This window comes from Ovis canadensis, chromosome 7 (assembly GCF_042477335.2).
Source record: "Ovis canadensis isolate MfBH-ARS-UI-01 breed Bighorn chromosome 7, ARS-UI_OviCan_v2, whole genome shotgun sequence".
Taxonomy (NCBI): Eukaryota; Metazoa; Chordata; class Mammalia; order Artiodactyla; family Bovidae; genus Ovis; species Ovis canadensis.
This window is the reverse complement of record NC_091251.1, coordinates 76052749-76078339: the sequence shown is the minus strand read 5'-3', so window position 1 is coordinate 76078339 and position 25591 is coordinate 76052749. Positions and strand designations below refer to the sequence as shown.

The 25591-nt window shown below is 34.9% G+C and overlaps 1 protein-coding gene across 7 annotated transcripts in view; it reads left to right on the top strand.

Annotated features, from left to right (window-relative positions):
* The window catches only part of DDHD1 (DDHD domain containing 1), a 69586-nt gene extending 44493 nt beyond the window's left edge, over nt 1-25093 (top strand). For 2 of the 7 annotated variants that reach the window (XR_011258253.1, XR_011258252.1), the window contains 7 exons: nt 5238-5500; nt 7117-7192; nt 11949-12098; nt 15076-15328; nt 16326-16688; nt 19095-19178; nt 24161-25093. Coding sequence is in view for 4 of the 7 variants with exons in the window: in XM_069596662.1 (XP_069452763.1) it covers nt 5238-5500; nt 7117-7192; nt 11949-12098; nt 15076-15328; nt 16326-16517; nt 19095-19178; nt 24161-24342 (1200 nt within the window). In the remaining 3 variants the exon portion in view is untranslated. Of the gene's footprint in view, nt 1-5237; nt 5501-7116; nt 7193-11948; nt 12099-15075; nt 15329-16325; nt 16689-18978; nt 19179-24160 lie in introns of those variants that run through there. The other 5 variants (XM_069596662.1, XM_069596660.1, XM_069596663.1 and 2 more) reach the window with 3 other exon arrangements.
* The last annotated feature ends 498 nt before the right edge of the window (nt 25094-25591 follow it).

Below are 25591 nucleotides of genomic sequence, written 5' to 3'. Positions count from 1 at the left end.
CTAAGGGACGTCCAGAGGACACAGCATAATTTATATAGCATTCCAATTAGGAGGAAACGTCAGAGGAATGTAAAATGAGGAAGTTTTAATTTAAAAGTCGGAATTGAGACTGTATTATTTTAAAATGTTAATATAAGGAAAAGAATGGCTGTGGAAAATGTTTCAGATAGAGAAGATTAGAGAGACATGATAGTTAACTTCTCATACTAAACTATGTACTGTACTGGATCAGAGGAAACGCTACAAAGGATATTATTTGATCAACTGACAAAATCTGAATGGGACTAGATTGATGAAATATATGAATGTGAATTATAAAGTTGATAATAGCAATGTGCTTATGGAAGTCTTAGGAAATATACACTGGTATATTTAGGGGTAAAAGACCATGAAATACATAACACGTCCTTGCTGCTGCTGCTAAGTCGCTTCAGTCGCGTCCGACTCTGTGTGACCCAATAGACGGCAGCCCACCAGGCTCCCCTGTCCCTGGGATTCTCCAGGCAAGAACACTGGAATGGGTTGCCATTTCCTTCTCCAATAACATGTCCTTAATGGGTCACAAAAAAGTTCTGTGTGTGTTAATAGAAACAGAAGAAATGATAAGGCAGATAGAAAAGTGTTCACGTTAGGTGAATCTTTGATAAAGCCTGTGAAAGATCTTTGTACTTTTTTTATTTTGCAGCATTTTATAAATTTGAAATTACTCCCAAATGAAAAGTTATGAAAAAGAAACTAAAAAAATACTTTCGCTGGTTCCTTCTCTGGAGATCCTGACTCAGTGGGTCTGAGATAGAGCCTGGGAATTTGTGTTGTTGACAGTTCCGCAGGTGATACCATCAGAAAAGTTTGACAAACATTGCTTAAGTCATTGTGAAGAATGAAAGAAAATAAAAAAGACTTAGTGAAAAGTGGGCAAAGATTGTTCTTATTCTTTAAAAAGGAAAGCTGATTCTGCAAATCAGAGTTCATTTAGCACAAGGTTGGTGTTAGGCAGGGCTTCCCTGATAGCTCAGCTGGTAAAGAATCCACCTGCAATGCAGGAGACCTGGATTCAATCCCTGGTTTGGGAAGATCTCCTGGAGAAGGGAAAGGCTACCCACTCCAGCATTCTGGCCTGGAGAATTCCAGGAACTGTTTGGTCCATGGGGTCACAAAGAGTCAGACACAACTGAGCAACTTTCACTCCTCGGTGTTAGGTAATATCTAGACTAAATTATTTTTCAATAGTATATGTTTCCTAAGGGAAGTAATGACAAATAACAGCCAGCAGCGATTCTGTAGGATTAAGGCCTGTCTGGTGAATGAGCCTTGTTAGGTTTATTTGATAGGCATAAGAGCCTTTTTCCTCTTCCTCTCAGCCTTTGTAGTCAATAGATGCGGTTTTAAAATCTGCCACTTAACTAGCTTAAATAAAATTTCTCAATTTCTCAGCTTCCTTACTTAAAATGGACATAAACTACACAATTGATAAAGATTGTCATGGGGCTTCCCCCATGGCTCAGCAGTAAAGAATTCATCTGCAGTGCAGGAGAAACGGGTTAGATCCCTGGGTCAGGAAGATCCCCTGGAGGAGGGCATGACAACCCACTCCAGTATTTTTGCCTGGAGCATCCCATGGACAGGGGAGCCTGGTGGGCTACGGTCCATAGGGTCACAAAGAGTCAGACACAACTGAAGCCAGTTAGTACACAAAGATTGTCATGAGGATCAAAGATATTATGATATAGTTTCCAGTACAATTCTTTGCGCTTAGATTTTCAAGTTGTAATTAAGTATATATCTGTCTTTATGTATTTCAAGGGCTACCATTTTAAAAAAGGAATAGATTTACTCTGTTAATTCTAGAAAGTAAAATAAGGATCTGTGAATTGAAAATACGGAAAGGAACATGTTTGATTATTCAATGAAGAACTGTATAATAACTAAAGCTGCCTTAAAAATACAGAAGTGTTATAAGGAAAAAAATTGTAGATAATGTAAGCTGATAGATTTTAACTAAACTTACTGTGTAATCATTTCACAGTATATATCAAACCATTTACATTGTACACCTGAAACTCACATAATGTATATCTCAATTATATCTTGATAAAACTGGGGGGAAAATTTTTCTTTTTTAGTAGAAGTGACTGGCTCTGGATAAAGGTACTCACTGAGGTGGATGCTGAGCTCTTTATCCCTTTACACGGGTGTTATTGAAGGGACTTTTATCTTCACAGGAGTTTGAATTAAATCATCTCTGAGGCCACTTTTCACTCAGATTTCTTCAGTGCTCATGGGAGGACCCTAATTAGTGATTGTGCACTAAAAAGTTGTGCTTCGGGGAAAGTTTTTATATACTGAACAGTACTTCTCAGGTCATACTTTCTGAGGACCAGTTTTTGTTTTTTTGTTTTTTTGTTTTTTTAAGGAACTAACTCCAGTCTATCAAGACATCATTCGAGAGCTTTTAGCTATATTCTTCAACCCTAAATAAAGTAACATGGAAACTCCAGAGAGAACTGTTACCTCTTTTGTACAACAGAACTCTCTTTTCAACAGCTTTTTAAAAATGAAGAGCTAAAAAGAGAATTGTCATGGTCCTATCTTGCCATTGCTATTTGAAAATTGTTTAATAGATGTATATGACTAAAACTCTAAATTACTTTTTCTCAGTAAAATTTCCTGAAGGAGAGAGAAGGACAAATGACTATGTTCTACAGCCATATTTTAGGTGTTCAGAATCTCTCTTGAAACTGCTGGATTTTTTTCCTTTTTGGTTGACTTTCTTGATAAATTTTAATTTTTGAGCAATGGTTATGAAAATTAGAAACTGTTTTAAACTTTTGAAGAGCCATCTAATGCTTTCTCTGTGTGAGAGGTTAGCTAAATTGATTAGATAATATTGTAGAGTTAATAAAATTAAGATAATAGGGTATATCATTAATCTTGGTTCAGATATCCCAAATGAATATAGTTGGTCACAAAGGAATCCTAGCTGGAGAAATATAAATAAATCAGAAAGGAGAAGGGGAAAAACAAACCCTAATTAGAGTAGACTTTTTAGATATAACATCAAGGTGAATTTCTTCTTTTGCGGCTGAGTGGATGATTATAAAGACCTTTAGAGGTAGTGCATGGCTGTTTTGCACTAAAAGTTGTCTTTCAAAATCGTAATATATTAACCACAAATGTTCCTATATGTGTAAGCTGCAGACAGAGATTTGAAGTTCTTCTATATCTAGATACGGTCTAATAAGGAAACACAAAGATTATTTCTAGTCACATAGAAGATTATTAAAACAGATGAAAACATCAGCTCTTCAGAAACTATACATTCTCTGTTTCAGTCCATGGTGAAATACTTTAGTGTTGAATAAGACTTTCTCTTTGTTGGATATTTAATTTTTATGATTGCTAGATTAAGGAAGTTATTGGTATAACGAGTAGATACTTTAAATTTTTAAAATATGAAATAGCTTAATCACTGGTAGAGGAACTGGTAGATCTTTTCCATTTTTTACTATTTAATTTTAATGGGGGTGGTATTTTAAAAAAACAAAAAGATTGGGTTATCTTTTGCCAAACTACCTAGGTATTTATCTTTTAGTGTTTCTAGACTTCATGATAGGAGTTTTAAAATCGAGCCCTTCAAAAGTAAACACTATCAACAAATGTTGCTTTTAAAGAAATGTATTTTATTGAAAAATTAGCTTTTTCAGTACCTCCCTTCATGTAGATTATAAATTAAGAAAATTACAAAGTTTTAAGAGTTGGTTCATATTCTTATCAAAGCCAAGTCCAAAGCATTACATTATAGCTCCCTTTGAACAAAGCATGTACTTTCACATCATACTGCCTATTTTTTTAAATTCTGTTGACTAGAATTACCTACAGCCCATGTCTTGGGATATTTTTATATGCATTTACCACTAATGTGTGGTCCCCAGAACTGCTGAATCTGAAACTCTAGGATGGAGCCTAGCAATCTATTAACAAGCCCTCCAGACCACGTACATGGTTTCAGTAGCTTTAACAAGGACCTCAGTATTATGCAGTAGAGGTCTGTGAGGTTAGCAACAAGAACATTGCACCTTCATTCATGTGACTGCCAACCCAGCCAAGCATGAATGCTCAAATAATTTCCAGTTTGATTCTGCTAAAGAATATTCAGTGAACCAAATGGAGGCAACTTGTCTCTTGAAACAAAATAACAGTATATGGAAGCAATTAATAATTAATGTTTGTATGTCTGAATAACATCTGACTTACTAAAAAGAACTGAAATGAGAAATTGAGTATCAGGAAGTTTATAACCAAATAGTAGTAAGCAGTGATAGGAAGAGAAGAGGACTACCTTAAAAATCAGGTCAGGGCCCTGCATGAATGAATTTGAGTAACAAAAGAACCTTGTTGTTCTCACTTCTTAGAATACTTCAGTAATATTTATTAAAGCTAAATTTCCAAAGAAAGCAGTTTTATAAAGAAAAATGGCTTAGATACTTCCCACATTATTAACTTCTAAACCTTAAAAAATTCCTACTTTTTTAAAATGGAACTTTTTAAAAGTATTTTAAAATACTTTATATTACCAATATAATGGGAATTTTGGAATATCAAGTACCTCAACATAACCATTTTCCTTAGTCATACAGTGACCTTTCATTACATTACTCTTATCTAAATGCAGAAAGTAATAATGTATATAATATGTTGCATATACAATGTTAGTAACCCTGTTATCATAAACTCAGATATTCTTTTCCTAAACTTACTGGCGCTTAAAAAGTACAAGGTATAAGACTTTAGAATAGCATATAAGTCCATTACAATGAAGAAAAGATATCCAGAGGCTTTTTGGAAATCTTACTAGAATCTGCATGGAACTTTTTTTTTTAATACCTGAAACTATTGGCTTAAGTAGTGGGTTTAAGGACTGAAAGAATCTGTGTGGGTAACATCTGTCTTTGTTCTTTAGTGTTGCTATGGATTATAATATTATGTATATCTTTACATTGGGAAGATCCTCTGGAAAAGGGAAATGCTACCCACTCCAGTATTCTGGCCTGGAGAATTCCATGACTGTATAGTCCATGGGATCGCAAAGAGTCGGACGTGGTTCTGAAGCAGCTGAGTTAATTTTAATAACCTAGATATATTTGGCTAGTAATATATTTTTCTTTCTTAGCCTATTTGAGTTTAGAAACCTTTATAGAAGTGATTATTCTAATTTGATGTTTTCTTATTTCAAACAGCTAGTTAAAGGCCTTCAGCAAGAGCTCAATCGATTATATTCCCTTTTCTGTTCCCGGAATCCAAACTTTGAGGAAAAAGGGGGTAAAGTCTCAATAGTGTCACATTCCTTGGGATGTGTGATCACTTATGACATAATGACTGGCTGGAATCCAGTTCGACTCTATGAACAGTTGCTGCAGAAGGAAGAAGAGTTGCCTGATGAACGATGGATGAGCTACGAAGAACGCCATCTTCTTGATGAACTCTATATAACAAAACGACGGTAAAAAATATCTTAAAAAGAAATTAAACATGGAATCACTGGACTTCTTAGTAGAAAACTTCAGATTTTTCATAATAAAGAAAAAATACATTGTTTAGGGTACAGAATAGAATATTCAAAGATTATTGAATAATATGCCTAATCAAGCAAGAGACTATAAATTTTGATACTAATTACATGTGTGTTCCTATAGCATAAAATTACCATCTTCCTCTTTTTGCTTCTTTTTTTCTTCACAGTTAATTAGAAATGAAATCTAAAACTTATTCCATGCTGAGTCGCTGTGTAGAATCTGATGGGCCTCCACCTTTGTTAGTATTGTGAAAATAATTTTAAAGCCCTTTTTTCTTGGCAAATATATTTTAGACAGATTTTATAATTATTTAATCATTTACATCCTTTCTAATACTATCTTTTTTAGCTGGATGCATTATCTATTTTTTTCTTCTGATACAACTGGTAGGTAGGTTAATTGAACAAAATATAAAACGTAAATCAGGTAGAAAGAAGAGTATAAAAATCATGCATAATCTCGTGAGAACTGTTAATGTGTTAGAATATTTTCTTAAAAAAATAGTAAATATATATACTATTGTATCAGACGCACTCGAGATTTTAAGTATCCATTAAGTTAATAAGCCCCTGATTCTGTTAATCCTAGAATATGCCTGATACTGTCTTTTAATTCTTTGCTACATTCCTATCTTCATCTCTAATTACATGCTCTTGTTCTCTTGATGATCATTCAACTGACTCTAATAAATCTGTGAAAAGTCACTCATTTTGATAGCATTATATAAAACAGCCAATTTAGTTAACTTAAACTTATACTCAGGAAGCATTGAATTTATTTTCATCATACAGAAATTGTCTAAGGATTTCATTAGAATTTTATTAACAAGTACCATAGAGAAAATACATAACTTTTATAATATCAAAATAGCTAATAGTTTTGAAAGAAAATGTCATGTTGCAAACTTTAGCACTGTATTTTTTGTTTGTTTTTTGTTTTTGTAATGCTGTATTTTAGACAAATTCAAGTAAAATGTTTTTAAAAGGTTTAGAAAATGAACTGAACCTTCTTAAGTTTGTTCCGTTGTTTATTAAATGTAAGTACATACAGAACATTGCATTAGGAAAAAGTTGAAATAACCCGTGTTCATCAACAGAGAAAGGCTAAACTGGGTTTATCTATATGCTGGGCAATTAAACAGTTGTTATAAAGACTGAAGGTAGGTTAGGAGGCAGTGACGTGAAAAGATTGCTAAGATTCACTATTAACTGTAGAAAAAGGAAAGCCATAGAAAAGGGTGTGGTATGAACATTTGGTGTGGTTTTTTTAAAGTGTGTATATGCTTGTATGTGCCTCACATTTTACTAAAGATCCCCCCCAAAAAACCTATTAACAGTATGTATTGGAAGAACAGGGTACTTTTACTAATTATTTTGTAAACTTTTATAGACTTTCTGTACTACAGCAAGTTCATTTATTAAATACTGTCAAGGATTAATTTGAGGAATTGGATGATTTCTTTATGCTTAGTGAACTAGTGAGCATCTAATACTTAACGAAATTATGAATATGAATGTGTATGTAATCTCGTACTCCTCCCTAGGCTGCGAGAAATTGAAGAACGGCTACATGGATTGAAAGCATCATCTATGACACAAACACCTGCCTTAAAATTTAAGGTAAGGAAAGACAGATCAGATTTTCATTGTTTATCTCAATTTTTTTTTAAGCATCATTTGAAGCATGACGTTAGGGATCAAATGAAATCCTAATTATTCTTTGAAGTGAGTCTTTTTTTGAACCCTTACAGTGTGTTGGACCCTGCTGGTTTTTAGATTCTACTAAGAAAAGAATGGACAAGACTCAAAATACATAACACGACATTACTGGGGCTATTACACAGAATAATATATAGGCACAAGGAGGAGGTTTAATTTTGCCTATAAAGGTTTATAAGTGAATGACATTTGTACTTAATCTCTGTAAATTGGATATTGCCAAGTAGAGGAAAGAAGAAATGCTCTGTTCTTAAAAGAAGCAGCATAAACAAAGTTGTGAAGGGATATAACCCAACATCTAAAAATAGAGACAGATCTGGGAAATATCTAGTATTTAAAATTAAATGTTTGTGACCAACTAGTTGTATATGGTAAGAAAAATAGCTGGAAGTATACCAGTGATGATTCCACGGATGGAAAGCTGGCGTGTCAGCTGAAGGGCGTGACCGAAGCACAAGATGTGCGTGTGATGCAGTTAGTTTGGAGCAAGGTGAGCAAACCAGTTCAGCTGGAATATACAAGATGCGGGGCATGGGGGCTGTGGGAAAGGAGGAAGAGAACTTAGATTTGATGGGAGAGTGGAAAGCTTTTCAGGGTTTTTGAGCATCAGAATAGATCTGTCTTAGCAGTGGTTTAAAGAATAAAAAGTAGCAGAGACATTGACATTGGCCTATTGGAAAGGACACAGCTTTATAGCTGAATAACAGCTTATTTGCACTGTTAAATGGAGCATGACAAAAGTCTCCTAATACTCATTTCCAGTTGAATATATGCACATGTCTAGTGTACTGTGTTATCTCTTCCTGATACCTGTTTCTTTTATCATAGGAACTTAACATACGTGTTACATGCTAGAGTGATGCAGACATACTTATTCAATCTATTTCTCTGACTTCTAAAGTTTTTTTTTTAACTTTTACAAGCCGTATAATAGTTATAAGATACATCAAAACCCATAAAAGCATGGTCTTTGGAGTCACCCCCACCTGGAATTTGAATTCCATATCTACCACCATTATTATATATAATCAGTGTTAAATATGTAGAATTGCTCTGATAGAAAAAATAAACTCTTCTATTTCATGTCCTGGGTTTTGTTGACTATGATCCACTATGTATATTAGAATCTCAAAATTTAATTATCACCTTACTAGAATTTATGCCCTTGTCAACCACAAATTGGCGCTTGCCATCTACCTCCATAAGGATTAAATCATGTGCTGCTGCAGCTGCTAACCTTCAGCAGCCCCCTGAAAGGAGTTCGGGGTGGAGAGCGGGGGACAGTTCGGGGGAGGGGAGTTGGGAAGACTGGCAGGACAGGTCTTCAGATAGCCAGGTATTTTCCAGAGCCAATTTTATGAGCACAATTCTTGTATCTCCTCATGTCTTTAAAAACACTAAAATCATTCATAGTGATGACTGTTCCTCATGACTAGCAGAAACCTTCTGGAAAAATATATGCTTGATTGCATGTATTCCTCCTTTACCAAAATCACATATATACTGACCTTCCCCCCTGCACCTTTGGAACAGTTTCTCAGAGCTACCTGAGGTGCTGTCTCCCAGGATGCAGTCCTCATATTGCCCCAAATGAAACTTAACTCACAACTTTCCATGCTTTTTTAAGTTGACACCCTATAGTTGGTATATCTTTCTAATACATGGTTATGTAGTCTAATAATAGGAATTTTTAATTATATAATTACTTATAGAGAAAAATATATAGATAACTGAAATTTAAAATTCCCAGGTGGCACTAGTGGTAAAGAACCCATCTGCCAGTGCAGGAGATGTAAGAGATGATGGTTTGATCTCTGGGTCAGGAAAACCCCCTGGAGAACGAAATGGCCACCCACTCCAGTATTCATGCCTGGAGAATCCCATGGACAGGAGAGCCTGGCAAGCTACAGTCCATGGGGTTGCAAAGAGTCAGACACAAATGACTTAGCATGTACGCACAAAAAGGAATATGTAATAATTGGCAAATTTATTTAGAATTCCAGAGTTCTAAAAGAAACAGAAGTCTTATATGCCTGTTAACTGGCAGATGGCTTTGCTTTCAGAATAAAATATTAGATTTGTCACATGTGACCACTGAACTTTAAAAAGAGCAAAAAAAATATCAACAAACATTGGTCTGGAGAGTAGAAGACTTCGGTTGTGATCATGAGGCTTTGCCACTAACTAGTTATGTAATATTAGCAAGATTACTTAACATCTCTGAATTCCTCTGTTCATTGATCTCTAGACAGTACTTAGACTAAACGTCTAAAGCATTTCTTGACCCACAAAATTCTTTGGACAGCTGTAGATAACACTAAAGCAGTCATTACTCTTACTGGAGAGATAAGTAATTCCTTTGTGTTTGTCAACCAAACTGCATCAGTCATAAACTTAGCAAAGTTGTTTAATCCATGGGTTTAGCAAGTTACCAGACGTTTATGAAGTGCCTGACCAATGTATAAGCCATCTTGCTGGGGTGCACGTGTGTGCACACATGCATGTGTATATCAAGCAGAAAGGATTTACAGAGCTTTCTCTTCTATCGTAACTATTTTTGTATCTTTATCTTTTATTCTTTTCTCACTTTATAGAAGAAGTAATGAGAGTAATCCTTTGAGAATTGGTGCCTCCATCCCTGTCACTATTATTCCAGATGCTTTTTCTTATATTTTTAATTTTTCTTAATGCAGTTCTTCAGCCTTCAAACATCTTTAAGTTACTCCATCCTTTAAAAACAAAAATTTCTTAAACTTTATTTAGCTTAAAGCTACCATTTCAAAATATATATTCATTCATAAATTTTTTTTACTTGGAAAAAAAAATCTCCAAGGGCATGGGAAGAGATTAAACGTGTGTAAGGTTGGAGGCAGGGACACTGTTACAGTATAGTCCAGAGGAGAAGTGATGAAGTGAAATGTTAGAATCTGTTGAAATGACTTCTTAGATGTTAGAGATAAGAGGGAGAAATGAATTTGTGATATCTTGAATCAAGATATGGAACATATAAGAGAGGTAAAGTGGGTTTAGGAGGGAAAGCTGTCATGGTCTGTTTGTGCTGCTGCTGCTAAGTCAGTTCAGTCCTGTCCGACTCTGTGTGACCCCATAGACGGCAGCCCACCAGGCTCCCCCATCCCTGGGATTCTCCAGGCAAAAACACTGGAGTGGGTTGCCATTTCCTTCCCCAGTGCATGAAAGTGAAAAGTGAAAGGGAAGTCACTCAGTCATGTCCGACTCTTGGCAACCCCATGGACTGCGGCCCACCAGGCTCCTTGATCCATGGGATTTTCCAGGCAAGAGTACTGGAGTGGGGTGCCATCGCCTTCTCCATGTAATCCAGTACTAATGACTACCTTCTTTTTCTTGAAGCCCTCTCCTCCCTTGACTTCCATGCTGCTGCATTATCCTGTTTCTGTTCCTTCTTTAGCCCTCTCTTCTATAGTTTTACCTACTCATCAGATGCAGACGTTCCTTGTAATTCTGTCTAAAGCCATTTTATTCTATATGATTCCTAAGCAGCTTTATCCATTCTCTCAGTGTTATACATCACTTCTATGATGGTGACACATAGACTTAGATGATGACATATTCAATTCTGTATCTCCTGTCCTAAATTCTCAGTTACCTGTTAGGTATGTTACAGATACCTCAAACTAATTATGAACAAAAACATGGTTTACTTAGAGTTTCCTGTTACAGTTAATAGGTTAACTAATATCTTCCCAGTCAATCAGACCCAAATCTTACCAATTGCCTCTGACTCCTTCTTTATCCCTATCTCCATTCAAATAATCATGTTGATTCTCTCAAATTTCCATTTTTGAATGGAACAACTTGTCCTCCTAGGTTCAGATTGTCTTTTGCCTAACCTCTTTCAGTAGTTTCCTAACTTGTCTCCAAAGTCTTCTAGCCTCTTAATTTTCCAGTTCATTCAGAAGCTACTACGAGATTTACTCACCACCTAAAACAGCCAAATCCTGTTCTCTTTCACTACATGTAAAATAAATTATGCCCTGTTTTCTTAGTCAAACAGTCAAGGTTCTGTACATTTCTCATTCCAGTTACATTTTCCCCATAGCCAGTCTTCAACCTTATCAGATTGTTTCTCTCTAAACTACGCCAGGTTCTTTCCTGCCTCTGCTTTAGTTCATGTGGTTCTATCAGTATGGATTATCTTTCCAGCCCCAGTGTATCCCAACCCCAACTTTGGAAATCCTCTTCATCTCTTTGGCCAGTGCACATCCTTTATCTACTCACCTGTAGCACACTTTCCCTCTATTATGCACTATTTTACTCTGTCTCCTCCGCAGGATTATAAACTCTTGGGTGTAGAAGCTCAGCCTTATTGGTCTATATATGTTTCAGAATACCTACTATTACTTTACACAAAATAGTAGCTTAATAAGTCTTCCTTCTCCTTATTCTCATTCTTCATTTTCTATTAGATTTAAAGGTACTGAAGCTGCTCCTGGATAGTTTAAAATAATTAATGGTTGTTATATATTTAATAAGTAATGCAAATATAATCTAGATACAACTCATTTAAAATGATATATATTTGGAGATAATTTTATTTGTACTTTACCATTAATTATGTCCAAATTCTTTGAAAAACAGTTCACCATTTTTTAAATTTAGGGTGACTTTATCATTGTAGGTTGAAAATTTCTTCTGTATGGGATCCCCACTAGCAGTTTTTTTGGCATTACGTGGCATCCGCCCAGGAAACACTGGAAGTCAAGACCATATTTTGCCCAGAGAGATTTGTAACCGATTACTAAACATTTTTCATCCAACAGATCCAGTGGTGAGTTGTAAATATGGATATCTGTGTCTCAGTATTAAATTTTTCCTAAGAGAATCTGTAAGAAACCTTGCAAGGTACTGCTGAATTGATAAGAAAGTATTCATTTACAGACATCTCTTATTTTATTGCACTTCACAGATAATGCAGTTTTGTTTGTTTATTTTTTATAAATAAGTTTTGTGGCAACCCTGCATTGAGTAAGTCTATTGATACCATTTTTCCAACAGCATTAATTTTTAATTAAGGTATATATTTTGCTATTTAGACATAATGGTGTGGCATATTTAATAGACTTTTAAGTATAGTGGAAACTTAACTTTTATATGCATTGGGAAACCAAAAAATTGTGTGATTCACTTTATTGCAGTGATCGGGAAGCAAGCATGCAGTATCTCCAAGGTATGCTTTATCTATTACACTTGATAAGTTCATATTTTAAAAATATTTTTCTTTGGTTAGTTTAGGGATTAGGAAGTAAAATACCTTAAAGATGACCTGTTTATGTTGTATTTATAGAATGAAAGCATAATGTAAAAATACTATCCAGCTAATGGATCCAGTTAATCCAAAGGACAGGAGTCTTCTGAACTTTCAAACCTTAACCAGTTGTAATTCCAATAGTGTAGTAGCCATAAAATTTTAAAATCCCACTTTAAATACTTTGTTCTCTAAAGCATGTTGCAACATTGAAATGTGTGTGGTAGATCCTCTTAAAATTGAGAATATTTAAATACTGTGTATTAAACATGGAAAAGTGGAAGAATTTATTTTAGACTGGTAGAATTACAGCATTTTGGATTTTTGCATTCTCATATCAGAGAGAATGCAAAAATGGATTAACTGGATCCATTAACTGGATAGTATTTTTACATTATGCCTTCATTCTACAAATACAATATAAACAGAACATCTTTAAGGTATTTTACTTCCTAATCCCTAAACTAACCAAAGAAAAATATTTTTAAAATATGAACTTATCAAGTGTAATTGATAAAGCATACCTCGGAGATACTGCACGCTTGCTTCCAGATCACCGCAATAAAGTGAATCACACAATTGTTTTGGTTTCCCAATGCATATAAAAGTTGTTTCCACTATACTTAAAAGTCTATTAAATTTTTTAATTAAATTTTTCTAATGTAAATAAAATTTAAATTTTTGTAAATAAAAATAAATTTTTCTAATGTAAATAAGGACCTTACATCCAGGTGAACAGTTTAATGCGAAGTAAGATTTCTGGATGAGAAAAATTCTTCATTAAATCGTATTGGGGACAAGTATTAAATATAACTAAATTTAAGACAAACTGTTTTAAATAACATTTATTTTCTGAAAAACAGCTTTATATGACTCTGTAAAGTCTTTTAAAAGATCTTTGGCTAGTACCAAATAAATATAACATTAACTAAACACTAGAATTTTAGAAAATTTTCCATATGTTAAAAAAATCAAAACTGCTATATTTAAGAAATAAATTTCACTGAAATGGAATCTAGTATTAAATTCAAATACTGATTGTACAATCTTGGCCACGTCACTCTGAAACTATCTATTTTTTATCTATATGATGTAGATGATAATATTTACCTCAAGGTTGTTAGGATTAAGTAAAACATGTGCAAAACAGCTAGTTAGACCTTAAGTGTATTGTTATATCCATTCATTTTACTGATTTTCCTATAACTTGAAAGTGAACTTAAGATTGTAGGTGAACTGTGAGCTATGTTTTGTATAATCTTAAACTTTGTTATACAGTTGACCCTTGAACAGCTCTGGGGTTGGGGTACCAACCTTGTGCTCTGTCAACAATTGGGGTGTAATCTTATAGTCAGCTCTCCATATCTACAGTTTCGTATCCATAGATTCAACCAATTGCAGACCATGTTGTGCTTTAATATCTATTTATGGAAAAAAACACACACATGTATAAGTGGACCCATGCAGTTCACTCCTGTATTGTTTAAGGGTCAGCTGTATTATGGAGGATTACAAATTCATTATTACAAATTATTTTTTATTATTCATTTTATAGTTTTTCTGTGATTTTTTTAAAATAGTTATGTCAGAACTGTGTTAGGCAGTTTTTCTAAACTTATCTATTCTTCCCAACATCCTTCTGAGGTAGTAGAAATTAGGAAGTATTATTTCTTTTCTACAGCTTAGGAAACTGAGGCTGTGAGACTTTGTGACTTGGTGAGTGTCGTATAGTTAATAAGTGACAGAGGCCAGAATATGAATGCAGGGAATTGTATGCCAAGTCCATTGCCTTTTCTGCTATATCGTCCCTATTTCACCTTAGACAAATGGTCTTATATCATCATCTCATGTACTACATTAATCTGCTTGAAAATAGAGTCAACTGAGAGCTTAGATGTTAAAAATTGAGCTTATTTACTGCGCTCCAAGTTGCTGTTTACTGCTTTAGTTTTGTTTTTGAGACTTAATATTAATCTAATTGCTAGATGTTATATAAAAATGAATATTCCTCTGAAAAACAAGGTCTTCCCTGTAGTTCAAACTTCCCTGTAGCTACAAGGTCTTCCCTTGTAGCTCCTGCCCTCAGGCAGGAGACTGGGACTCAATCCCTGGGAAGATCCTCTGGAGAAGGGAGTGGCAACCCACTCCCAGTATTCTTGCTTGGAGAATCCCATGGAGAGAGGAGACTTGCAGGCTACAGCCCGTGGGGTCGCAAAGAGTCAGACACGACTGAGCAACTAATATTACTGAAAAACTAATTAAAGGGCACTATTAGCCTAGACTTAACTCGAATTTTTTTATAGTCTCATCATTAAGGATATATAATTAGACAAACTACATATTATTAACAGTGAAGAAATTGGAATACATGTTAGGAATGTCAGGTTTTTAATCATTTCCTAAGGTCCTCTGAGCACACAGTAGAATCAGAATGAACAGTTTACTAAAACCTAAGCATTGTGCCTTAATGTTTTGTTTCTTTGAATTTTTTTCCATCAAGGCTTATAGATTAGAACCGTTAATACTGAAACACTACAGCAACATTTCACCTGTGCAGATCCACTGGTATAATACATCCAATCCTCTACCTTACGAGTATATGAAGCCAAGCTTTCTTCACCCAGCAAAAGATCCTACCTCAATTTCAGAGAATGAAGGCATCTCAACAATACCAAGCCCTGTGACTTCGCCAGTCTTGTCTCGCCGACACTATGGGGAATCTATAACAAATATAGGCAAAGCAAGCATATTAGGTAATTTCTCTTTGGTATTCCTCATCAATGAACTTAAGCAATTTTATATAGTCATTAAATTTTAGGTACCTGGAAATACTCTATATATTACAAAACATCTGAGAGTTAATGTTTAGAGTTAATTACTCTCACTTCTTATATTTGAAGGCAAAAGCCCTAAATTCTCTAGTTAGATCAGATTCTGTAGTTAGAGAATATAAGATAGCTTGATGCACACACACAAAAAAAGGTGGAGACATCAAGTCCCTCATTTTAACCTTGGACCCATCACTTGCTGTGAAATCTAGAGAAGTCACATAGTTTTTAATTTTCATCTCCCTCATTTGTGAAATGAGGGGGTGCTTGAGTACTAAGGGTGTCCTTGCCAATCCGTTCTCTGATCTGTGTCCTAAAAGTCTCTCAAATCATGTTCTTCTTGAGAGCAACAATTTCTCTTTGCATGGTCTCCAGTTCCACCCACGGTGTTTGGTGTGGCGCTGGAGCTCAATCGTGTGCCACTTAATTTGTCCTTTGCTTTTGGTTACAAGTTGCCTTAATATAAAATGCCACAAGATGGCACTGTAAACAGGCTCTATCTGCTGGATTCATTGATATTCATCATAGAGATTGTTTATTCACAGCTTTTTATAACAGATCCACTTCACTTCAGGAGTAGGCATACCAGTAGTAAATATATGCCCATGTGAATGGCGTGGTTCTTTTTATTAACATTTTTAATGTTATAAAATACTTTAAAAAACAAAGATTACTTGAATAAAATAGAATCTTTTTTTCTTTGTAAGCTGTATTCCTGCAGTTTGTACAACTCTCCTTCTGTTCAACACCATTTTTATTTAGAAACCTACAATATAAATTGCAGTTTTTTTGTGTTCCCACCCTGGAAAAACATGACTAGGGCTTAGTCTCTCTGCCAACTGACTGTAATTACGGGTGGTGCTCTTTAGCCTGGTATGTGGTGTAATTCAGCAGAATGACTGGCCTGTTTTGTGAAATGCAGGGGCTGCAAGCATTGGAAAGGGACTTGGAGGAATGTTGTTCTCAAGATTTGGACGTTCATCTGTATCACAGCCATCTGAGACATCAAGGGACTCCATAGAAGATGAGAAGAAGCCAGTTGCCTCACCACCCATGACCACCGTGGCAACGCAGACCCTCCCACACAGCAGTTCTGGCTTTCTTGACTCTGCATGTTAGTTCGTACTCTTCTTTCCAGATTTATACTGTGTCCTTTTTAAAACTGGAGGAAGACAAAGAGCATTAAGATATTAACACTAGCAGTCCACTCTAATCTAAAGTATGCCCTGGCTTTTAAAGAAAAAAATGCTTTTCCTCTACTTACATTTTCAGGAATAATTTGCAGGTAAATGCAGTTTTACTCTCTGCGTGGGTGAATTAACTTAAGAACATTAATAAGTGCCTTGTCACACAGAGATCTTACATGTCAAGCATAAAACAAATCTCTTTGTGGTAAGCACTCCCTGATTTTTATAAAGTAGTTTTTTGGTTTTTGTTTTTAAACATGGTCTTCTCAGGTTTAAAAATTCATTTAGTTGCTGCAGATCTATGCTGTATCTACTCTTGATACCATTTTTAAAATGCTCTGCCAAAACCATCCTGGCACTAATCCCATAGCTCCCTTCATCAACTTAATTATAAAGCCTTCAAAACTTTAATTGTATTGAATTCACTCTATGGCTTCCCATCCTGTCCCTACTACCTTGTGTAAAATAGATACTCAAGAAATGAATGAAAGAATGGATAATTATACTGGACTTAGCAATAGAATGATGCTTTATTTAATTTTTTCCAGTGGATTTATAAGGTCTAAAATCTTAAATAGTTGTGAAACACTAAAACACTTAGTGTATATTTACTTCTGAGGGTCTAAACTTAAAGTTTATTTATAAATGTCCAGTGAAAAGTCCTAGTTTCCATTGACTTACATAAGGAAATGTAGATTCTGAAACTAGTTACTTCCTTTCCGTAACTATTTTATTTTCTTTCTCTAAATAAAAGAAAATTTTATTTTCTTTCTCTAAAAATGTTTAAACAGTTCATTTCAGATGCTTAGCTTTGTTTTCTTACCGTATCTGCTGCTCTAAATTTTAAAATGACCACCATTCATTGCTGTTCATAAAAAATTAAAAAGGAAGTTGAGATGTGACGGTCCTAGAGGCTGGATCTTTCTCCATAGTCAGCCCCACTCCACGATGAATTATCCTAGCCATTGCTGAGTTGGACATTCCTATTTGGGCCAATTCCATTTTTTAAACTTAATCGTATGCCTTTCTCTGAATACTAGAAATTTTATAATTTCAAGCCTTTTGAACACTACCTAGAAAATTCATTTTAGATTTTGATGTTTGTACAAAACTCATATTTTTAATGAGTTACTCTACGATTTATTGCTTAATAACAGAAGTGAGATTGTGAAAATATAAAATTTTGTCGTAACATGCAGGTCAAAAGAAAACTATAAACTTCTGAAGAAAAATAACTTTAAAGAATTTTGTAAGATGGCAGGTAAAAAGCCACAATTCCTTGTAATGTTAATGCACAGCAGTGATGCTAGTAAGCATTAGGGTGAATAGGGAACAAGAAGAGCAGGGTCGAATTTGAGCCCCAGAGAAAAGGGGTAAGGAAGACACAGAATTCTATAGGATCTGAGGGAAAAAACTGTCTTTTAGTGTTTTTGCTATTTAACATAGAAATTTCAAAGTGATAATGATAATAAATAAGAAACTTATTTCTTCTTCAGGACATGTGAAGGTAGAAATGCTTAGTTTTATTGCATTATAATATTTTAACAAAATACGTTTTCTGTCATTCTTGCATATAAATTCTTTGTTGGTTCTAACGGTAAATTACTTACCAACTATAAACTCAGCTAATTGAGCTAACGTGATTTCTTAGTTCCGTGTTTTCATCTCTAGATATAGATTTTAAAAGTCTAACTTTTAACATTGGACAACTTCTGTAGAAGAATTATGCCTTTTAAATCAAATCCTCTAGATTTACCTTTGACTTGCTTCAGTAATATACTCTTCTCTGTAATCCTGATTTAGATAAATTTCTTAAATCATAATTGCTATTTTGGCTGTATCTTGCAAATCATAAAACCTTTCTTCCTTAAATCTTTCTGGAATTTGATCACTGTGATTAGGTGATTCTGGCTTCCTTTTTCTTGCTCACATTGATTGCCTCAGTTCTTCTGGATAACCTTCATTCTAAGGCTACCAACTTTGATTCTCCTGCTTTTTGAGGGTAAGATGGACACAGACTGAATTCGTGATCAATCAGGGTTTCTGTCTTTGAAGAGTTAGTGTTGTCAATTGAAACTACTTTGCTGACATTGAGTTGAAGCATCTTATATAGCTGCTCTTCATTTCTTTTGAAAAGTATAGGCTTATTTCTGGTGGTTTTACTGTTTCTTTTCGTGTATTCCCTTGTGTTTGTAACATATCATGAAAAGAATTTGTTTCTTTTAGCACTGTTTTGCCTCTAGGTTAGAACTTAAATGAACTATAAATTTGGGGGATGTTTAAGTTTTAACAGATTATGACATTGTATTTCGAAGTTAATTATGCTTACATTTTCCATGACAGAGCTCTTCACAGAAACCTAATTGTGTACTTCTTTTTGTTTGCTAGGTTTAATCAGCTTATTTGGGAGTATTGTTCTAACTTTTGGCCACTGCATCACTGAAGGCCATTTGTAACCATCAGCCAACACTTTACAGCATCTTGTGTGTTTTTTTTCCCCACAGATTTCAGACTTCAAGAATCGTTCTTTAATCTCCCACAACTTCTTTTTCCGGAAAATGTAATACAGAATAAAGATAATACCCTCGGTATGGTATATGTCAGGAATAGCATTCAGAATGCTGTGAAAACGGTCTACTTAGATTTCTTTTGCTCACTGAAAACTTGATCAATTTTTCTATGAGAGCAGCTTGAATGTTACCATTAACAGACTATTTTAAATGTATTCTCTTCCTGTATTTCCTAATCTTAAATGGTAGTGGTCCTGAAACTCGAGTATTCATTAGTTACTTAGTGTGCTAAAATATATCATATTCCTATATGCTTCTCCAAAGAAGGAACTGTTTAGAGAGAAGAAAAGCATTAGGCCATTTTCTTTCTTTTCTGTTGCCCTCCAGCCTTCAGAGAGCTTCAGTGTTATTTTCATGTAATATATTTAAATATAAAAGGATTTCATAGTACAAAGAGTTCAATCATTCCTAGTTATTTCAGGTATTAATAACACTATCCCTAGGGCTGTTAGTATGCCACAGATGATACCTGGTTTCAACACAAATATTTAATGGTCTTTAGAGGTATAGGCTTGCTTTGAAAAAAATTATTGGCTACAAGAGATATTTTCAGTCTCCTGATTTTCAGCAGATTCAAAATTATTAGTAAAAATTAATCTTAGCAGTTTAAAATTATTTTTATCTTAACTTCTCATTCCTTTTTTTCTGTATCTCCTTTCTCTTTCCTTTTTTAAAAATAATGGATTTTGTCTTTAACCAAAAAAGTAAGTTACAGGTTTCTCCTTGTATTTTCAAACTGTATCTAATTTTGCAATTTCCATGTTTATAATTGCTAATTTTCATGCATTTTTTCTTCTTTCAAAAAAAAATAACTAGGTATAGCTTCCAAAACAGGGTGTCAGCATAACAAGCTGATTTGGGTTTTTGGCTCTGTGACAGTAGTTTGTGATGATCTAATTCAGTGAACTCCTCTCAAGAAATGATTTTTATAAGTGCTGTCTCTAGTCCCTGCTCATGTAATAGTCACTTTGAATATTTAGAGAAAGGAAAATTAATCCATTAATCTATTTGTCCTACATTCAAGTAGTCCTTTTATCCACTTCCTTAAAGCCATCCCAGCTACCTAAGCAGTTAGACCACTCGTCATAACTACACCACATTGCTTCAGATGGTAATATGTATATGGCTTCTATTCTTTCTTCTCCTGTTTTTAATTCATTCAACAATTTTACCATGAGGCAAGTAGATAGTCACTAGAAAAGAGACACCAAGATGAACCAGTTTCAGTGCTGCCCATAAAGATGTTAAATGCTTAGGTGGAAACTTTAGTATATTTTAGAGGGCATATATTCTTGTAGGGAAGGTGGATAACTACAGAGATAACATAATATATGTTAGAATGTGATGAACCTCATGACAGAGATTTTAAGGAGAGAGAAAATGTTTTTACCTGGAGAAATGAAAAAAAAAAGGTTTTGTGGAAGTAGTACTTAAATAAGCAGAGATGAAGAGACATTGCAGAGAAAAGAAACAGCACAGCACAAGCGAAAACAGAGATGGGAAGCACAGGTTATGTAGAGATCTAGAAGTGAGTTCTGAGAAGACCAAGGATGAGTAGAAGGGAGTAGTTCCGAATACACTGAGGAACGTTTCTCCAACCAGGTGGTAGAGGATCCAATGGATTTGGCCATCCCCAGAAGCTCCTTTGTATTCTTATGAGCCTGTGCTTCCCCAAATAGCCCGTCTGTTGTCAAATGTTAGGTGTCTGAATGTCTTTCAGAGTTTTAGATTAGTGTTGGGAAATTTGGGGATCAGAAAATGGCAATGATAAAGCTCATTACGGAGTTTTTGCTATTTTTTTAAAATAAAGGATGTTTAGATAATGTTTTTAAATATATTTGGAGCTATGATAAGTCACAAAATGTAAATATCCCTTGGCTATCAAACATCTAACTACATAAAATATATGGTTGCTCTGAGGCAGAGGAAAAATAAGATATAATTTATCAAGAACTCTGAGCATATATTGCAAATGACTCTTTCATCAGTCATTTGGAAACCCAGTTTCCTTTACTAGTACTTTAAGTGGTTTTCTTGGTATCTACCTAAAGCCTAAAATCATGTAATTATAATCGTAATTGCTATTTATAAATAAGATAATTTTTTAAGATTCATCAAGTTTTTGAAAATTTCTCTCCAGGATGTTAAGACAGTCCCTTTAAATAGAACAAACCTGTCCGGTTGGTACACATTATAATACTAAAATGGTTACTTTCTATTCATGTACTTTACTTTTTAACACCATATCCAGGTTACAAGCCCTGCACACAAAAGAACACTCTACTGAAAGCAGAGTGCTGGGGAAACTCTGCCTTCACCCTGGGTGGGCGGCAGGCATTTGCTTGGAGAATAAGGAAGGAAGCGTGCCCATATGCATGACTCCCCCAAAAAGAAAGTAAAAGGTGAAAGTGAAGTCGTTCAGGCGTGTCCCACTCTTTGTGACCCCGTGGACTGTAGCCTACCACGTTCCTCTGTCCATGGGATTTTCCAGTCAAGAATCCTGGAGTGGGTTGCCATTTCCTTCAACCCATGTTTTAAAACAGTGAAAGCAAATTATTGATGATTGTTAAAAGCCAACAAATTTTTTTTTTCATTTTTACCTCTCCTCAACTTGCAGAAATCTTAAATTCTCTTTTTGTAGATACAGGAATATTAAATATCACTCCAGAGAAAAGGATTAAGTGATTTTATGTTCTCCTTTTTCTTGACCTAATTCAGTGAAAGAAACTAGGAAAATACTAACCTGTCTAGTGCCACCCTTCTTGATACAATAATAGTGAGAAGGCAGGTCCAAGGCAACTCCGTGTAGATTTGGGCCAACTTTGGCCAAGAGCACATCTCACAGCACATGTAGAATAGTACTACCATGTAGTGACCTCACACTGTTGGGAATTCTGTGATCTACATAAAGATAAAAGATGAGACATTGGCCCACCTACATCCATCCATCCACCCACGTGTAAAACCAACACAAATATGGTGTCAGCTGCAAACCAGACTGCCTGGGGTAAACCTTTTAAGGAAGATGAGACTGTAAAATAGGTTCATCAAGTACAAGCTGGTTACCTAATTTCCATTTTGATGGTGACAACCTGCAGATAAATAGAAAGGGAGGGGATAGGGTAAGCCAATCTAGTTAATGACACTTATTAAAAATCCCCTAGGTGATAAGAAGGACAGGGACACATAATGGGGCAATAAATACATCATTTGAGTTTGTAGTATATGAAAGGCGGTGTTGCACAGTGATAGCACATTAAGAATACATTTCAGGGACATGAAATCAAAGTGGAGCCGAGTAACACGCGTTGTAACAGGAAAAACCTCCCTTTAACTTTAGAATAACAGTTGTTTAAGACTGTTGGACTAGGAAGGCGTTCTACAGTGGCCTTTAAAAGGAATTCTTAGAAATAACATGGTATGGGCTTCACCAATTTTAATGTGTGTTTCCCATCTCTTCATTTTTCCTCTTATTTCTCCTTTTCATAACTGACTTCACCTTGACTCCTCTTCATTGTGTTTATTTCTTCTTTTCATCTTCTTGTCTGTTGTGCCAGAATGTGCCTACGAATTTTAACACAGATGTCCCATGGAATACGAAAGATAAAAGATTGACATTCCTATCCCGCAGTTCAACATGTGGATTTCAACTATTTCTGACTTCTTATGGACTAGCTTATAATTTAAGTGAGAAAAATAGCAGTTTTGTGAAAGGTCTATGTCAGTATATTTCATAGTGCTTTATAACCTGATTGGGTATTTATACTGTTTGAGTGTAAATAAACCTTATCTAAAAATTTTTATATAAGATGCATGGACATTCTTTGTCAGAAAAGCACAATTGAGAAAAATAACTATAAATGCATTTTTAAATCACCAAATGGTATTGTTTCAACATTAGCTAAACGTTTATATGAAATCATGCTCTAAAATGATGTGATTTCCAAACTTCCTGGGTAAAGCAAAACCCCACATTTTCTCCAACCTCCCTGATTTTTGCCAGTTTTTACTTTTTATACCGGCTAGCACGCCGAACAAAAGAGCAGATTTTGAGTCTGAATGGTAGTGATTTTTATTTTTAAGACAGACCCTTCAAAATACTGTATGGCTTATTGACAGCTTTTGAGAAATTCCTGAAGATGAAATTATCATTTGTCTAAGTGTTTTATCTCTTAAGGATTTGTTAGATAATCCAATTACAGTCTTATAGCCTTGGATTTGGTAAGGTGATTTTTCTCACATGTTACAAGGACTTTCTGTGTGTTTTAGAAAAAACTTACTTGAATTTACTGAACTATTTGAGGACAGCACTGTTGTAAATGAAGTCCTTCCTCTCAAGGGTTACCACTGTTCCTCCCAATTTCACTTTCCCAGCCAGTGGATTCTTGAGCGCGGGTATGTCCTAGGTGCATGTTTGGCCCAGCTGACAGGACAGAGACTAGAGTAAGCTGTGGCCCTTTGAGGAATTCAGCATAGTGGGGAAAAAAACACTGTAGGACTGTAGTAGATGTTATCTTCCAACATGTTCTCTGAGCCAGTTGATGTAAAGAGCCTCCCCTGTGAAGGAGCCTTTGAGTGCACTGTTGCACTCCTGCTGACATTATTACATGTAAGGCTGACCCGTCATTCTGCAAGAAGACGATTTGCTGTATCTTTCAGGTTAGGCACAAATTATAAATAGGAAAGCCAGGATTTGAGGCCAGTTTCTTTATTCCAAATATACTGTATGGTACCAAGTGAGATTTTTGTTTTCTTTCTTTAATATTCCATACTGACCTGAGCATACAAAGGAGAGGGTTCACCAGACAGAATCCTGAGCTACTGAGGCTCTTGAGTGTTTTCTTCCCATAAGATGAGAGTGGAAAATCACTTTTTAAAAAATAGTAATAATAATTAGGAGAGTCACTTCTGTTGGGTAAATTTTTATTCTCCAAATCTAGTAAGTCTGTGTAGAAACAATCTTACTGTGATACTTACTGATTTGTTTGACTTCTTTTTAGTGGAACTGGATCACAGAATTGACTTTGAACTCAGAGAAGGCCTTGTGGAGAGCCGCTATTGGTCAGCTGTCACGTCGCATACTGCCTATTGGTCATCCTTGGATGTTGCCCTCTTCCTGTTAACCTTCATGTACAAACACGAGCACGATAATAATGTGAAACCAAGTTTAGATCCAGTCTGAACCCTTGAAGGACATTAATGGCCCAAAACTGATTTTTTCTTGTTAAATATGTGTGTCAAGATATGAAAGTTTCAGGTTTAAGTATGTTTCAGTTTTGTTTAGGGCAAGAAATATTTGATTTGAAAGCACTTTATTTTATTTAAAAAAGCAAAACAAATGTTCAGTTCGAAAGAAGTTTATATAATTCTCATCATTTTAATTATGAGTCTGACAGAACCCCCTGCAGAGAATCAAGGAAGACCTGGAATTGAGGAAGATTAGGGTAACCTGCAAGTTTATAAATCACAATCTAATTTCTCCCAAATATAAAGGCATATTAATGGGTTGAATCTAATGTATTAACCAAAGTATGTTATAAATCTAAAATGATCAAGGTCCAGGATACTCTATGTAAAGATCACAAGGTGGTATCATTGTTTTAGATTTGTATGAAAACTTCCATTTCCACAATTTCTTTGAAACATGAGTGTAACAAGTTTAAAATGTTTTGAATTTAACTTGTTTAGAAAACCTAATGCTGAGAGAAACATTTGAACTACTGTATTTATAGTTTATTACCTCTGACTAATTGCTTTATGTCAATGTATGAAACATTACATTTTTTTAAAATTTCTTTGAACACATTTATTTCTATAGTGTTAAGACCCTTTTTTCTCAGAACTCCATCTTTATACTCTTCAGATGAATATACAGACATGTGGCATAATTTCAGTATTTTTTCCATTAAAAACTTGTAGTTTCACACAAATAACACTAGTTCAATTATTTTGAAAAAGAAAGTGAACTTTTTATTATGTCACATGCACCTCAAAGAAAACTGAAGTTTCCTACTTGGCACAGAATACTCCAGAATAGATACGTTTAGTAAACTTTATTGGAAAATTAGTCAACTTCTTTGGATTAGGGAGTATAACTATTTTAATTAAGTATATAAGCATCTGTGTGCCAAACAATTAACATAGAAAAAGGGGATAGAGTGCCCTAGCAGATTTTCTAGGTGTTTTGAGGAGTTGTATTTGCAGCATAGACACGATAGTTCAGGACTCTGAGGCACTGAAAGAGTTCCCTGGCTGTCACTTTTTCCACAGCGCTTTTCATCTGAGGAGCTCAAAGTGCTTTGCGATTCAGTAATCTATGTAGAAGCTCCTTGAGGTAAGTGAATGAGTGTTATTCTCATGTTACATGTTAACACACTAAGGCACCAAAATATATAAAGTGCCTTGAATTAGACGACACAGCAAACCAGGAG